The sequence below is a fragment of the Apostichopus japonicus genome, chromosome 2 (genome assembly GCF_037975245.1).
Source record: "Apostichopus japonicus isolate 1M-3 chromosome 2, ASM3797524v1, whole genome shotgun sequence".
Taxonomy (NCBI): domain Eukaryota; kingdom Metazoa; phylum Echinodermata; class Holothuroidea; order Aspidochirotida; family Stichopodidae; genus Apostichopus; species Apostichopus japonicus.
The window spans coordinates 12,600,001-12,616,127 of record NC_092562.1 but is presented as its reverse complement, the minus strand read 5'-3'; the positions used below and the strand labels follow the sequence as shown (position 1 = coordinate 12,616,127).

The 16,127-nt window shown below is 39.7% G+C and overlaps 1 protein-coding gene across 12 annotated transcripts in view; it reads right to left on the bottom strand.

The window, feature by feature from the left end:
- Positions 1-16,127, bottom strand: part of LOC139978364 (scavenger receptor cysteine-rich domain-containing protein DMBT1-like) — a 62,233-nt gene that overhangs the window by 40,655 nt on the left and 5,451 nt on the right. For 9 of the 12 annotated variants that reach the window (XM_071988599.1, XM_071988541.1, XM_071988513.1 and 6 more), the window contains exons 2-8: positions 10,329-10,443; positions 8,604-8,918; positions 7,056-7,232; positions 6,289-6,465; positions 5,088-5,438; positions 3,448-3,768; positions 1,480-1,821 (exon numbers count right to left, since the gene is read on the bottom strand). In XM_071988599.1, coding sequence (XP_071844700.1) covers positions 1,480-1,821; positions 3,448-3,768; positions 5,088-5,438; positions 6,289-6,465; positions 7,056-7,232; positions 8,604-8,918; positions 10,329-10,383 — 1,738 coding nt within the window. In that variant the 5' untranslated portion in view covers positions 10,384-10,443. The remainder of the gene's footprint in view (positions 1-1,479; positions 1,822-3,447; positions 3,769-5,087; positions 5,439-6,288; positions 6,466-7,055; positions 7,233-8,603; positions 8,919-10,328; positions 10,444-16,127) is intronic. The other 3 variants (XM_071988521.1, XM_071988616.1, XM_071988580.1) reach the window with 3 other exon arrangements.

Sequence of the window (16,127 nt, the reverse complement as noted above, 5' to 3'; positions counted from 1 at the left end):
ATGGTCTCTATAATCAATATATAATCTCTGTAAGTAAAAAGTTGGGTCTGAGTTATAGAAAATTAAATCAACTGTAATATAATTTGATTATGATTAGCATAATGACTCGTAGAAAAGAAAAGCTTAAAGGAAGAGTGTTGTAGAGCCCCTGAAGCAGTGGCCAAAATTCAAATATCTCTCTCTCTACAATCACAAGGATATCCATGTAGAAGTATTAAACCTCCATATCTAGGGAAACACGAGCTATTTATGAAATCCCACCCACGCTCTCTGAAATCTGCCATGATTTTGTGAAAGTACCCACGATGCAACGTTTTCATAACATCACACATGCACCTCGGCAGAGTCACACTTGCCGCTATGCAGATTCCCTAGTAGAACCGCTGCAAACAATACAACGCTCGCGTACGGTTTATGCTGAAACTACTAAACTACCACGGATTTTAAATTATTACAATGGTTGAATTGGACATTATTATACAGAAATCCAAAGAATAATATCTCAAGTCACCATGGAGCAATCTTGCGGACCAAATATGTTTAATTTTGAGTTATGTGTACAGACGAGATGTAGCCTATGTCTGAATAGTGTATCGTTCAATGGCCATCACAACCGAAGTACCGGTTACAAGTAGTTACTATGTATATATAACTTAGTAATAGTAACACTGCTCGACATACTGTGACTGTGAGCAGCACTTCGTCGATATAAAGTAACGTTCATTCTAGCAATAAAACATGACTTCGACACACCTTAACCCAGACGACTATTGCGTTGACCTTACTCAAGCACCCCGACATAAGGTGCGACAAATAAATCGTAATTTTCAGAAGAAAGTGATTGAGCCGTAGTCCAGAACTCGGATGAATAAATGATATTCACTGTGCGTCTGTGTTGACAGTCAGATTGCAAATATCGATGTACACAATTTTAATGTAATAACGACATTTAGCATACGTATGCATCTATCATCGAAATTGGATAAATATTTGACATTTACTTCAATTTTGAAGGTATTTAACAATTTGTTTATATTTAAATATTCCAAAATCTTACAAGTTGGGTAAAACTTAATTGTATAAATCTTAGTAAAGTTGGCAACGCATTTTCAGGAACTCTCTCGGGTGCATGTATGACGTAATGAACAACAGCTTGTCTGCCTCCCTCTCCTCCAATATTGCAAAACGCAACGGGATAAGGGTGGGGAATTTCAATTTACTTTTATTCAATGATAAAGGTCACTATTGTTGGCGCAAAAATGTCTACTACAAGTATGTGAAGAGTCAATCAGGCAGTATTGCTCCCTCTTAAGGAATGCGAACATTCTTAAACGTTTGTGTGTCTATTTATATTTGGTTGCTAATGATATACTACGTTTAATTTAATCGGCAAGCTCACCTAGTCTAGCCCGACACTAATTAAGGTATCATTTCAAAATAATTCGTTCGCTTGAAAAACTTGATTTCTTTTACACTCACCATGGTCTCTATAATCAATACATTCTTCGCAGTCACAATGTTCCGAGGTGATGCCACACCAGTTGTAGGGGGAACAACACGGATAAATGCCATCGGGGTTACACTGAGCTACCTCTCCATTTGGTGCAAGCCAATCACCTCCACATTGATAGTCTACTCTGTAAGGAACAGCTCTATAATCAATACATTCTTCGCAATCACAATAGTCCGAGGTGATGCCACACCAGTTGTAGGGGGAACAACACGGATAAATGCCATCGGGGTTACACTGAGCTACCTCTCCGTTTGGTGCAAGCCAATCACCTCCACATTGATTGTCTTCTCTGTAAGGAAGAGCTGGGTCTGAGTTATAGGAAAGTAAATCAACTGTTAATATAATTTGATTACGATTAGCATAATGACTCGTAGAAAGAAAAGCTTAAAGTAAAAGTGTTGTAGAGCCCTTGAAGAAGTGGCCAAAATTCAAATATATATCTCTGTACAATCAGGAGGATACCATGTAAAGTATTAAACCTCCATATCTAGGGGAACATAAATCAAATGTTAATATAATTTGATTATGATTAGTATAATGACTCGTAGAAAATAAGAGCTCTAAGAATGCTAACATTCTTAAATGCTTTTATGTCTATTTATATTTGTTTGCTTATGATAGACATTCTTCGCAGTCACCACAGAAACGCCACGCGAAATGTTATAGCGATTTGCATCATCGTCACAGTCTATAATGCCCAGCGTCATCAAGCAGTTTTCTGGTTTGACTGTGTACAATTTCGCGTGTTTTTTTCAGGGGGGGGGGTGTGGGGAGGCGGGGTAATAATTTAGTTTAGAACATCCTACCGGATAGAGTAACTCCGTTGTATAATATCCCCTTTACTCATTGTACGGGACGTGTGGTCAATGCTGTTCATGTTCTCTAAGAGATGGGAATTTAAGCTTGGTTAACTCCGGTACATCGCGACATTAAGTTCAGATGTAATGACTGTGCAAAGCGTGTATATTTTACATGTCAATTAATTCGTCAAAAAGAAATAGGCAAGGAGACGATAGTCGCAGCATTTCTGGTGTACTCCCTCCATCAACCAGTGACCTAAATCAGCGACTAGATATAGGAAAGTACAAAAAGAACTAAACTATACGCGGTATATGCTCATACCTAATAAACTGACTGACAGTGCGTATAGTCAACCAGGGTATAACATATCCATGGTTCAAAGCTAATGTGCGCAGTGGTAATGCAGGAAAACAATTTTGTTAAGATTTAAAATTGGTCATTTATTATACTAATTAATGGTGTTATGAGGGATTCCCTTTCTCTGCCTTTCCGTATTGTTAGCTCAGCTGTGCTATAGCGATCGTGCGATTCTGCCGAAATTCGGTCACTTTTTGCCACCGTGTTTGATTGACTGCCATTTCGTCATTTTTCATTCGATTCGCCTGTCATGTCGCGAGTGGTTTGTGTAATAATGTAGGCTTTCATACATGAGATGTTTAATCATTTTGATGGTTATTCGAGGTCACGAGAGGTAATTTTCTGAAAACGTTAAAAAAAGGCTGCTCCCAGAGTGTTAGTCCAAATTGGCTAAAATATTGTGGACATAACGTTTGAATGGTGGTGAACCAAAGTTGTTCAGGAATAATGTATCTGTCGTCATGTCATGGCGCCAAACAGGGCCTGCTAAGTTTTCAGTTATGATGAAATGTAGGCCACAGATCATTATCGTTGATCATGAAATTTGTTTTTCAATTTTGTAGTATTCATGACCAGTATGTGTCTTTGTGTGAGTAGCAAAATGTCTTCTAGCTTAATTTTCCCGTCATTTTGGGAAATAATGCTACCCGTGAGAGATTTGATCGAGTCAAATTTTTACTTCTTATCCAGACTTGCTTTATAGTTTGATGTCATTCTATGTAAAATGCCTACATGGAAGAGTTTTGTGGGAAATACAACTTGTGAGAATAACCTACTAGTGTCTAATGGTGTACACTCAACACCGGTATCCTCGTAGTGAATACAGTCTTCTTCGCCAATGTTATTTTTCGGGCAATCTTGTAACGTTCCCTCAGTCCCGATGCATTCTACGTTATCTAACCATATCCTTCCAGATCCTTCACCAAAGTAAGCGTAGCCTGTCTCTGCGCCAGTAAAACCAAGCTGTCTGCAAACAACATGTGCATCGTTTATGTCCCAGAAGTCGTTACAAACCGTACCCCATTCACCATTCACCATTACTTCAACTCTTCCAACATTCGAAGTGCTTCCATCGACGAGACGAATATTTTCAATAACTGCAAGAAAGATAAAACAACTATCGCTCAAAATTTTTATATATTATATCGTAAAGCTGATATTTGCATTTCAAAATAATCGCTGCGTTCCGGGTGTCGGTTAACGTGTGCAGGTGCGTTAGCTGTCAAAGCTAGTTAAAGGTGCCAGTTTCATCGAGGAATTGAAATCATAAGTTTTTTTTGCAATAATCGAACAGGTCAAATGAACAAAGAATGCTTAACAGACATTAATCTACAAAACAATTGACTTGAACTGTTGACTACGTTCACGATCATCAGCCGTAACAAAAATAACCACTTGTGTATTTCCAAACAAGGTTAATAAGTGATCTCTACATGGGTTGTGAACTTTCACCAGCTAAGAGGAACATAATTGCGAGGCACTCGTGTTCATTAATTAATGCTTTCATTTTTCTATTCAAGCAAATAACCACCCTATCTCTAATTAACACAATCGCTTTGGTTGGGAGAGCACAAGGGACACGATATCGTAAGTTGGAGGAAAACCCTTAAAGTGGCTTCTTTTATGCGTTAGGACAGCCTTTTCTTATTTGATAATGCTCGCATACTCCGAAATTGACTAAATAAATGGTAAATAAAGAGCTCCGTTTGGTTGAAAACAACAACGTACGGAATTTGTGGTACAAACTGAACACAATATTCAATTTTTCGGAAACCTTGTTGTGATTTGGTGGGCTGCCACATCCCGTTAATCGCTACCTCCCAAAGATTACACACCCCCTCCCCTCACCCACCCGCAGAAAACTCTAATGACGCCATTGCTCAAATACAGAGATTTTAGGATATTCCACTCAATGTCACGTAAAATATGTAATGATTAATTAATGAAACTTCCTGATCGTTCCCGAATCTTCATCTGGAGTAAAAATCAACGCGAAGGCCGAGAACAATCAATGTGACTGCATGATTACCGCGGCACACATTACCCACTCTTCCCCCTAACTTCCACGGATCGCTACCAGCGTTGCTGTACTAAGTCGAGAGTGTCAAAAAAAAAAAACGTTATCATAACTTCTCAAGTTTTACGTCGGCAAACAACTAAGTTAGGTAGTCCCACCTGGTAAGCCATTAGTGAGAATAGATATATAGATAGATATATAGGTAGATAGACGGCTAGACGGCTAGACAGATAGATATATCAATATATATATATATATATATATATATATATATATATATATATATATATATATATATATATATATATATATATATATATATATATATATATATATAGATATAGATATAGATATAGATATAGATAGATATTTACGTATATTGTAATGTTTATTACTCACCATAGTTTACTGCTGTTGTGCTTTCAGTGTCTAATGGTGTACATTCCACACCGGCATCCTCCCCGTGACCACAATCTTCTACACCAAGTTTATTTTTGGTGCAATCTTGTAACGTTCCCTCAGTCCCGATGCATTCGACATTATCTAACCATATCCTTCCAGATCCTTCACCAAAGTAAGCGTAGCCTCTCTCTGTGATCGCCCCAGTAAAACCCAGCTGTCTGCAAACAACACGTGCGTCGTTTATGTCCCACGAATCGTCACAAACCGTTCCCCATTCACCATTCGCCATCACTTCAACTCTTCCAACATTTGACGTGTTTCCATTAACGAGACGAATATTTTCAATAACTGTAATCGAGATGAAAATAACCATTGCTCTAAAGATAGTTAATCACCTTATTGAGAAGCTTCAGTTGCCAATCATCGAGGACACTGCCAATGGTTGAGCCTATTTAGAGATCTTGATTATTTGTACTAGATGGGCATACTGATGGAAGTCACTTGAGTTTAATTACTGCAGCGTGCCGAAGTGGATGTTATCCGGAGAATCCGTTAAAGAACATACCTTTACTAGTTGAAAAGAGATTCAACAACCACGTTCGTGTGAATCGACCAAATATATACAGATGCCACGTTAGTTTACAACTAGACGATTTAAATGCTAGTTGGCACGCATACTAACATAGGATGGGTGGCATCGAACAAACACTGTAGCGATATTTAGCTTCACGCTTGGATGGTGTTGCCTAGGAATATGCCCGTTAGGCTCTGTGCGTTCCGTTGGAATGAAGGAACGGTTGTTCTGCACACTCGGGCTTATTTAAGAACCTGTGTGGAACAAATCACTCGGTCTAAAACTATTTTCTATACCATTTGGCCAGTTATCAATACAGTCTTCGCAGTGATAATAAACCGTGGCGATGCCACACCAATTATCAGGGAAATAAACGGGTAAAAACCACATCAGGTTTACACTGTGCAAGCTAACATTGGTAGTCTTGTCTGTACGAAGAATTGGATATCAGGGAATAGGAGAGTATGCTTGAAAACATGTAAGAATTGCTAACGAGTACATAATCCGAAAGTTGCTGGTTGCATTACTTGTCAAAACATTTATCATAACTAACGTCAACTGAAGGAGTTCACGCCAGTATATAATGAGAGAAGGTTACCAGCACCTGAATATTCTTAGACTCACAGTGGTTTCTATAGTCAATACATTCTTCGCAGTCACAATGTTCCGAGGTGATGCCACACCAGTTATAAGGGGAACAACACGGATAAATACCATCAGGATTACACTGAGCTACCTCTCCGTTTGGTGCAAGCCAATCACCTCCACATTGATTGTCTTCTCTGTAAGGAAGAGCTGGGTCTGAGTTATAGGAAAGTAAATCAACTGTATATATAATTTGATTATGATTAGCATCGTGACTCGTAGAAAATAAAAGCTTGAGGAATGCGAAAATTCTTAAACGATTGTGTGTCTACTTACATTTGGTTGCTAAAGATATACTACGTTAACTTTAATCTGCAAGCTCGCCGGCCGAGTCTAGCCCGACACTAATTAAGATATCATTTCAAAATAATTTGTTGGCTTGACAAACATGATTTCTTTTAGACTCAATATGGTTTTTTGAATCAATACAATTACAATGATCCTGGGTGATGCCACACCAGTAATAATGGGAACAACACGGGTAAATACCATCAGGGTTACACTGAGCTACCTCTCCGTTTGGTGCAAGCCAATCACCTCCACATTGATTGTCTTCTCTGTAAGGAAGAGCTGGGTCTGAGTTATAGAAAGTTTAATAACATGATAGGACTGTTTTCGAGTACCTAATCTTATTGTTGCTCTTTCTTTTATCTGTCAAAACAATTATCCTAAAATAAGTCACCCTGGAATTCACGCCAATATATAATGAAAGAAGGTTACCAGCACCTGATTAATTTTAGACTCACCATGGTCTCTATAATCAATACATTCTTCGCAGTCACAATGTTCCGAGGTGATGCCACACCAGTTGTAGGGGGAACAACACGGATAAATACCGTCAGGGTTACACTGAGCTACCTCTCCGTTTGGTGCAAGCCATTCACCTCCACATTGATTGTCTTCTCTATAGGGGAGAGCTGGGGCTGGGAAAGTACAATGTGTAAAGAATTTATGTAGCGAGAACATGATTTTAAAGCAGCTTGTTGCGTTGACTACTCGATCAAATAAATACGTCTACAACAAATGCGAAATGAGTTTGATATGTTTTGTATTTTCTTATGTTTGGGTCATGAACCCATAAATACGCTAATGTTTAGCTGCAGTCTCAAGCATTACGTCCGCGTAATAATATAAATATGGTTAGGGAGGTTTCAACCAATTTCTTTCAAACCCGAACAGGTTTTCCAACAAAATATTTGATATGACTATCCTGTTTATGCACGGTTTACCAGCAAATCCTCGCCATTGCTCTTTTAAATGCTATTAACAATTTGCACTTCCAAGATGTGCGTTTGAGTGGTGTGCCAGTGAACCCGCTGTAGCTATCTTAAATATCAAACAATGATTTTAAATATCAAACAATGGTTTTAACTCACAACCCGTCTGCTTTCTTGTTTGTTCATGAAGTCTGTCCTTTCAATGCTAGATTTTCTTGATACAGTATTTTCTACTAACTTTGCTCAAATTTGCAATATACTTATAAACAACCGAGCATTAAAACGAAAATTTCAGCGTCAACTCCCGTTACTGTGAAACCATGAACATGCTGCTAACTTATGTGAGCATGAGTCAGTTTATTAAAAGTGCGCAACACTGTAAGTCTTGATCAATAGTCCTCAACCTACAGTAATATGGTAACAGGTTATGTCAGTTGTTCTATATCTAGTCATACGACATTAGAGCGATATTAGAGAGATTGTAATTTGTAGGGTTTGGGACCCCTTTCCACGTTTGCAAATGTCACTCAAAAGTAGTAAATATGACGGAAAAAGTTTTCATGTTAAAAATGGAGAGTTTGAAATTCGAATCGCTGACCGTATATTACTAACGAGTTGGTTAGACGGTGAGACACTTGTAGCGGTATGTACAGTGTGTTAATGTATGTAATCATAACAATATAGCGCTACATACGTAGCCTAAGTGTTCAACGCAGGGAGCACTCCATGCATGCTCACTGTATCGTAGTTGCCTTATCTGTACAGAGTGGAGGTTAGAACGGATCGCCCAGAGATTGTGAATCCATGGCGCAAAGTGTTTTGTAATTTAAGGTGTGTTTACTTCGAAGTGAAAACGTAATCTACTTCATGGTTCTCGTGAACGTAGTTTTGTAATGATTTTGATTATTTTTGTTGTAAATATGTTTCATTTCCTCTGGCCTATTCTTTAAAGATCTTCACTATCCTTATTTATATTCACGCCCAGAAGCGAACGAGACCCTTAACCCAACGGGATCCGTTACATTAACATATACTTAGATCGTTCTACGTCTACTTTAGTGTCTGTACTGGTAGTACCTATGCATTCAACACCAGCATCTTCACTATGGGAACAATCGTTTTCTCCGATACGATTCGCGTTGCAGTCGTTCAGAGATAACTCTGTTCCGTCACATTGAACATCATCGAGAAGGATTGAACCAGTTCCCTGTCCATAAAATGCCAAACCTCGAGCTGCCATAGCACCTGCGTAACCAAGGTACCTACAGACCACCTCAGCATCGTCATCGTCCCAATGGTCATCGCAAACTGTCCCCCATTCACCATTGACTGAAACCTCAACTCGTCCACTCGTGACGTCCTTTCCTTCCACAAGTCGGACACCATCTATATCTAAAAACAAAATGAAAAGAATTTAAGTTTCAATGGCCAATTGGCTAAGGCGTCAGACTCGTGATCCAAGGATTGCTGGTTCGATTCCTGCCTATAGTTCATTACGTTGGGTCCTTGGGCATGATGCTTAATATCACTTGCCTCTCTCCACCCATGGGTTAAATGGGTACCTGTGAGGTAACTTGTCATTGGGCGCAGTATATAACTGCTGCCGACTGGAGGGATTGTCTCTAGGACAGGTTATCCTTGACCAGGGGTAATGTAACGTCTGTGAATCGCTTTGGGACATATCGCTGGTATACAGCGCTATATAAAAAGCAAACAGTATTATATTATTATTAAAGGCTACACTACTTAAAGTATATTCCCCACATACTGGCGACAAACATGAAGTCATTAAAGCCCTAGGTTTATTCGAAGAAAAACGAGTATTTTGACAGAAAGCAACATTGTATTAAAACTTAAATGAACAAAGAATGAGGCTGAAAACTAGACGTCATATATAATTATTTGGCCTTAAACGAGTGGTCTAGACATTTCAAAATTATTTAAGGCTAATATCAAGACAACTGAGATCAGTGGCGAAACCACCATTTACGTCCTGTGTAGGGAGGAGTTATAGATGTCATGTAGTCCAGGCAAGGGTCTCAGGGGTTGCTCTTCCGAATTGAGAAATGTTGGTAATATGGCGGATGCTTGGATGCAAAACGGTGCAGAATATTGGAACCTGTGAAACCATTTTGATGAATTTTTGATTATTTAAGTTGTTCCCCATATATAGACATGTTATATGTTATATACGTTAATTACTGTGCTATTGTTGTACTCTGTCAGTGAGGGAGAAGGGATCATATACTGATCATAATTTAACGGAATACCCCCCTTCTCTCTCTCGTATTCGTGGTTGTCGCTCCTGATTGGGATAGGTAAAAAGCTGTTACCGGTAATTGTATTCTTTATTGTTTGTACTACCTAACGGAATTTCAGCCTTTAATTTCTTCCTATACAGCTCAAAACTACAGTATGTAATGTTTCCCCGAAGTTAATTGAGGGCGGTATTGAAGAACTTAGTAAGCATGCACTCCGGATGTGTGACCTGATTGCTTCACCTTGGCCTCGGCTTTGAGTACAACGTTTCTGTTTGTAGCCGTGCCGGACGAAGTTAACCGTAATAGTAAATTATATAGTCATTTCCCGACAATGCAATCCCTGTGGCCCCCTAACAATTTTAAAAGGTCAGTAAAAGTGACCTGGGAGATTTCCCTTTCGGCGAGAAACCAAAAAGCAAACAGGAAAATTGTCTTAAAGAACAGACCCGAAGATGTCCCCCGGGAAATACCATCAAATCCTTCAGTGTCGAGAGAAGTAGAAATACAAATATCAAGAGGATAAAAATGTAAGATGTGATACCTAATCCACTACAGATACCAAACGTCGAGATGAGAAGAAAGATAAGAAATTCCATCTTGATTCCCTTTTCTTGGAATACTCAGGCACATATAATTGAAGACATCAGAAATGCAGTCTGTAATGAAAAACAAATACAAAACATAAAACCATACAAGATTTGAGTTTAGCTGAAATAGTTTACACCTGTGCACATGTTCTTATGAATTCTAAGAAGTTTCGTTTTGGTTTTGAGACCATAATTCAAAGAGCTGTTCAAATCCATATAAAGAAGGTGTTCGAACAGCTATTTATTGGAATCTATATATTTTGAATTTGTTGTTATATAGTGTGTTGACTGTGTTGATGTGCGTTGTGTTAAATGCTGCAATTATTATGTGTTGACTTTATTGTTTGTGTATGTGTGGGTAACATGTACACATAAATGAATATAGAACAGAAATAACATTATATGTCGACTGAGTTCGATATCCAGCAAGGAATATAGATATAGTTTTTCCCTTTGATACCGTACTGACCCTCGTGCTGAGCCAAACGTATCGCATATCAAGAACAAACGTTAGTTCGCAGCATGGGCGTCGATTTGGTGCATCCGGAGGGTTTATATAGCCACAGACTTAACAGTAGCAGGGACAAGTTGATGCATTTCGTAATCCCCATGATTCTGTGCAGTCGTTAATGAGGGGTCACTAGAAAGTTTTCCCAACTCTTTTTGTCGCATACATGTTTTATCATAAAACTATTAAAGGGACACATTCACTGTTCCACACGACGTTTGTTTCCTCAATATTGACATGGAATACTTGAAGCCCTCTGGCTGGGCCCACGAGCCTCATTTTTGCCCCACATGTGTTTAGGGCCATCCCCATGCAAGTATGGCTCTTAATTACACTCAGTCCCCCGGGTACCCTTATAACTGTATCCGGGCTAACAAACTTCATGGCCGGAAAATCCCCGTTGGGCTTATACTAACATTCAAAACTGCCAATTGTCTTTGCCGCGTGGTAAAATAAATGTTACCAGTCTAGATCCAAGAAACGTTTAGAGCTTATCACAATACTGTAAATTGTGGTCACCCACTTTATGGACAACTCAATGGGAGTTGACAATGTAAGAAGGCCCTTTGTCAGAAACGTTTGCTAGAAGCTGTGCAGCCTATCACTATAGCCTGCACACGCACAGTGAAGTTACAACACATGGAAAATCCCTACTAAAAGACTCCAAAAATTGCGTATCTTTTAAATTGCTGGAAAGAATATTATATGGATGCAGTTTTGCTTCATTTACACCCCTCAATGAATGATAAAAAGATTTTATTAAAATTGCCCGTATTTTTACCGGTTTGGTTACGAAACAGTTTCTACTTTGGATATGCTTAATTAGTTACACTGCTATGGTATAGCCAGCCGGCTAAAGATAGGATAGAATTTTTTTAAGTACATAACTGAACAAATTGAAGAAACTATTTTCGTGTTGACTCTGTTAAACGCAAAGGGTAGTTGAAATTCTTAGGATACGCTGTCTTTTCTACATGAAATCAATCACACAATGTCTCTTTTTAATATTTTTGCGAACCGAGTTCGTGACTCAGCTCGATTACACTTCTTATAAGACTTACAGCCTAGGTGTTGACAGTGGCGTAGCTAGGAATTTTTGAGTGGGGGGGCCATGGGGGGCTGTTCTTTCTTGTGGGGGGGGGGGCCGGAGGTTACTATCTGAGCGGAGCGCCACCTTGGTTGGCGCGGAGCGTACAGAGAAAATTTGAGATTTCAGCACCCCCCAGATCGCAGGAGATGGCACCTGTGAGGCAAAATAGCAACCAAAAAGATGTGCAACTTTGGTGACAGAAATGCCAAAAAAAATTTTTCTCTTTCATGCTGACTGGCCTTGCCAACTCAGCCAGACTTTTAAATTGAGTGAAGTTGACATCAAAGGCGTACGGGACCATTTCAGTTTGGGGGGCAGAACTTTTTGTGCCCGAAAGTTCCCGTGACACTATCTAAGCGGAGCGCCACCATCGGTTGGCGCGTAGCGAACAAGAAAATTTTTGGCACACAATGCCTCTCAGATTGCCGGAAACGGCACTTCTGAGGCCTTGCAAGTTGCATCTAAACATTCTTTATTTTATAATCTCACGTTTTAGAAATTTACAGTTCCCCAAAAATTTGGTAAATTAGAAGAAGAAAAAATGGTAACATCACTTTGAAGGGGAAAAATGGGACAGTATATTTTTTAAGCTGCTATATTTAGTTACCTTATTTATTATTTTAACACAGTACTCAGCTACCTCCAGAAAAACATTGTTCAACGACACGTAGGCGGGATAATGTCGCTGTGTCGGGTGAGACTGCAATTTGTCTCACAAAAAAGTATAAAATATAACAAAGAATATGATAAACCTGTACTTCTAGGCTTGCAGACACTCCCCCCCCCCCACCATCCATGAAAAAGAAAATGTTTCTTTTATACACTCATGTCGGGGATATCCAGGTCAAGGGCGGCGGAAGCACTTTTAATCTGGGGGGGGGCGGTGGCACCGACATCAAAGGGCACTTTGCAGAAATTCGATTGGAATGATGCAGCGTTATATTCAGTACCCTTTATAACTCTTATTGTATTATCTTATTTGTGTATACACATCACTCCATCAACGTCCACCCCCCCCCCTCCTCAAGGAAAATATGCATACTAGCACTGCAATATCCAATGCGCAAATTGGGAAACAAGGAACAAGATTTCTTTTGAGACAAAATGAGGTGAAATCATGCTAGTTGCTAATGTAGGAATCTTCCGAATTAGAGTTTTTTTCTTGTTAATATTTTAACAAATTTTTTCCATTCGAAAATGCTTTGAGTTTGACTCACAGAAATTCGTTAAAAGTCACGGGCTTAGCCAGGATTTGCAAAGTTGTATGCACGGCTATCTGAGCGGAGCGCCACCATAAGTTGGCGCGGAGCGTACTTTTAGAAAATTTTTGGTTTTACAAACCCCTCAGATGGCCGGAAACGGCCCTGGCCTCTTGCTAACTTGAGGCACCTCAATTTTTATGTAGAAAAAAGGCACATTTCTAACCTGAGGAAAAGTGGGGGAGGGGCACGTGCCCCCCTTTTCCCCCCGGTTCCGCCGCCCTTGGTCCAGGTATACAATTGACTAGTTAGAAGAAAAAAAATTGATCGTGCAAAAAGCGTGGTAGCCCAGATGAACTGCGCTTACGGTGGTGTTACACGGAAATATTCGGGCATCATGATGCTAAATAAAGAAAATCATGGAATTGTCGGGCAAAAATTTGAAAAAGATTCGGGCAAGCTACTGCATATTTATATATATATATATATATATATATATATATATATATATATATATATATATATATATATATATATATATATATATTTCCAGAGGACAAGAAATTCGGGCAAAAGTCCTGAAAAATTCGGGCAGCCTAAGAGGAGAAAATATATATATATATATATATTTTTTTCTCCTCTTAGGCTGCCCGAATTTTTCAGGACTTTTGCCCGAATTTCTTGTCCTCTGGAAATTTAGGGGGCAGTCTGCCCCCCCCCCCCTGCACCCCCGCCTCGTACGCCTATGGTTGGCATCATTTGTTGTTTCAAGGTGTCAAGGCCTTTCTCCCAACTCAAACCCCTGTGGGCTACCGGTAGGTTTGCAGGAAATGCCCACATGTGGACTTAAATAGCATTAGAGGAAGGGGATGGAAGACTAACACTCATCGATGTTTCGGTAATGGTCCACATTGGTGGCTCGGTGCTAAGTAGGCCATTTATTGGGTTTCTTGAGGCAGCTGTCATCAGAATCTGGGTTTTTGTGCCAATCGATGACCGATAACATGTATTGGTAGATATCGATATCGCGCAGCACATGCACAAGGTTCGTGGTGTATGGTCGCAACCGTCGCATCGACCATTGCCATGCCATGCTGTATGACCATTCTCATGATTACTACAGATATTGTATTATTCTTATTCTGCCAGATGCAGACGAGAAAATTGTGTAACTCTATTTCCCAAATTATTGAACAAAAAATATTAGTGAATCCCACTGATGAGTTTTATATTAGTGAATCCCACTGATGAGTTTTTTTTTTACAATTTTTTTTACCCCATTCCCAGTGGGGGGCCCAGTGGGGGGGGGGGGGGCAAGCCGATTTCATGGGGGGCCCCGGCCCCCCAGGCCCCCCCCCCCCCCCCGTAGCTACGCCACTGGGTGTTGAACGTATAGTTGGTGAAACCGAGACAACGAATCTTACAACAAAATATACGGCAATGATAGGCTTGTCTTTTCCATATAAATTGCTAGCACTAATTCGGTATTCTGACACGAAACAATTTTGTCTTCACTTTATTTTGCTAACAATGCTAATAATATCCTTCCGTTGTTATTGTATGGCACAATGAAACCTAACCAACACGGCAGTTCCATGCTTTTGTCTGCTCGATATTGTCGGGAATTTGCCTTGTAGAAATGAGAAGTATATCAAGAATGACGTTGCTAGGTGTTGCAATCGCTTGTGCCTTAAGTCATAACCTTGGTTTTTCCTGAAAATGAATAACTTTTTTCTTGTTAAAAACAGTAGGTACCCCTCCCAACTCCTCCCGTTTTGTGTATTCCGCGACAAACACGAAAATTGCGAAAAAAATCGGTGGCCCTAAAATTTACACCTGTGGAGGGAATGATTGCGTTCATTAACGTATCGGTCTTATGTGCATACACAAATGGCAGGCTTCTACAAAATATCGTCGGTCTACCACATCTCGAAACCAAACAGCCTCACCGGCTACCACTTTGCAAAATAACTTTCGAGCAATCGTGCCTACCATGTATTCGTATTTAGTTAATTAACTACTATAACTGCATGACAATGCTCTCTTAACTTGGGGACTCATAACATATACTGCTGCTGTGCTGTAGTAACTTGGGTTCTTGAGCAGTTCATTGTTAGGTTCACCTTTGACGTCAATATTTGTACTGTCTTCTGCTTTAAGATAACATTGTCAGAATGGAACTATTTTATATTAAAATTGGTTTTCTCCGAGCAATACAAAACAAAGGAAAAAAGTTGTTAAAGTATTAGAAAATGATGTCCTCGTGCATTATTGTGATGAGATAGTGAAAGTGTTGGGCGGCGTTCCAGGGGGCGGGGTTCGGGATGAGGAAAGGTTGGATTATGCAACCGGAAATCGGTCACGAAAACCGTGTTGCTGGTTCAACTCACGACGCCGTCAGTATATAATGACGTCATACTTAATTGGAGTGGTCAGTGTAGATCACCTCTTTTCAATGCAAGTATATCGGTGGGGGTGGGAGGGGGGGGGCAATGGGACGCGTGACTTTCGAGTTCATTTTTGTGCAAGTCTGTGCTTCTCCTCATTCTTTCCAAGTGTAAAAATTATAAAAGAACGACTCCTTGCAACTCAACACCATCGGTTATAATGTGATGGGTACGGATATATGCTCTTGTGACCTCCAAACAAAGTCAGTGTGTAAGTCGATTTTGTGGTACATAAGACACCTATCGGGATTTGATTTGACAATAAGACACAAAAATAAGCCCTAGTTGCGTGTGGACGGGACACTATTTTGTGAACACGTACACAGTCCAATATAAACAATTGTATACAGATCGATAAAATAGCCTTTGGGGTTACTGACAAAAAATAACATGTTAATCCGAACAGAAAAGCGAGAGTATTTAGATCCCACAGTGAAAAGTACATGAGATACTTATTGTATAGTATACACGTACAAATTGTTATCGCTGTTCCCACCTGCATGTCGTTA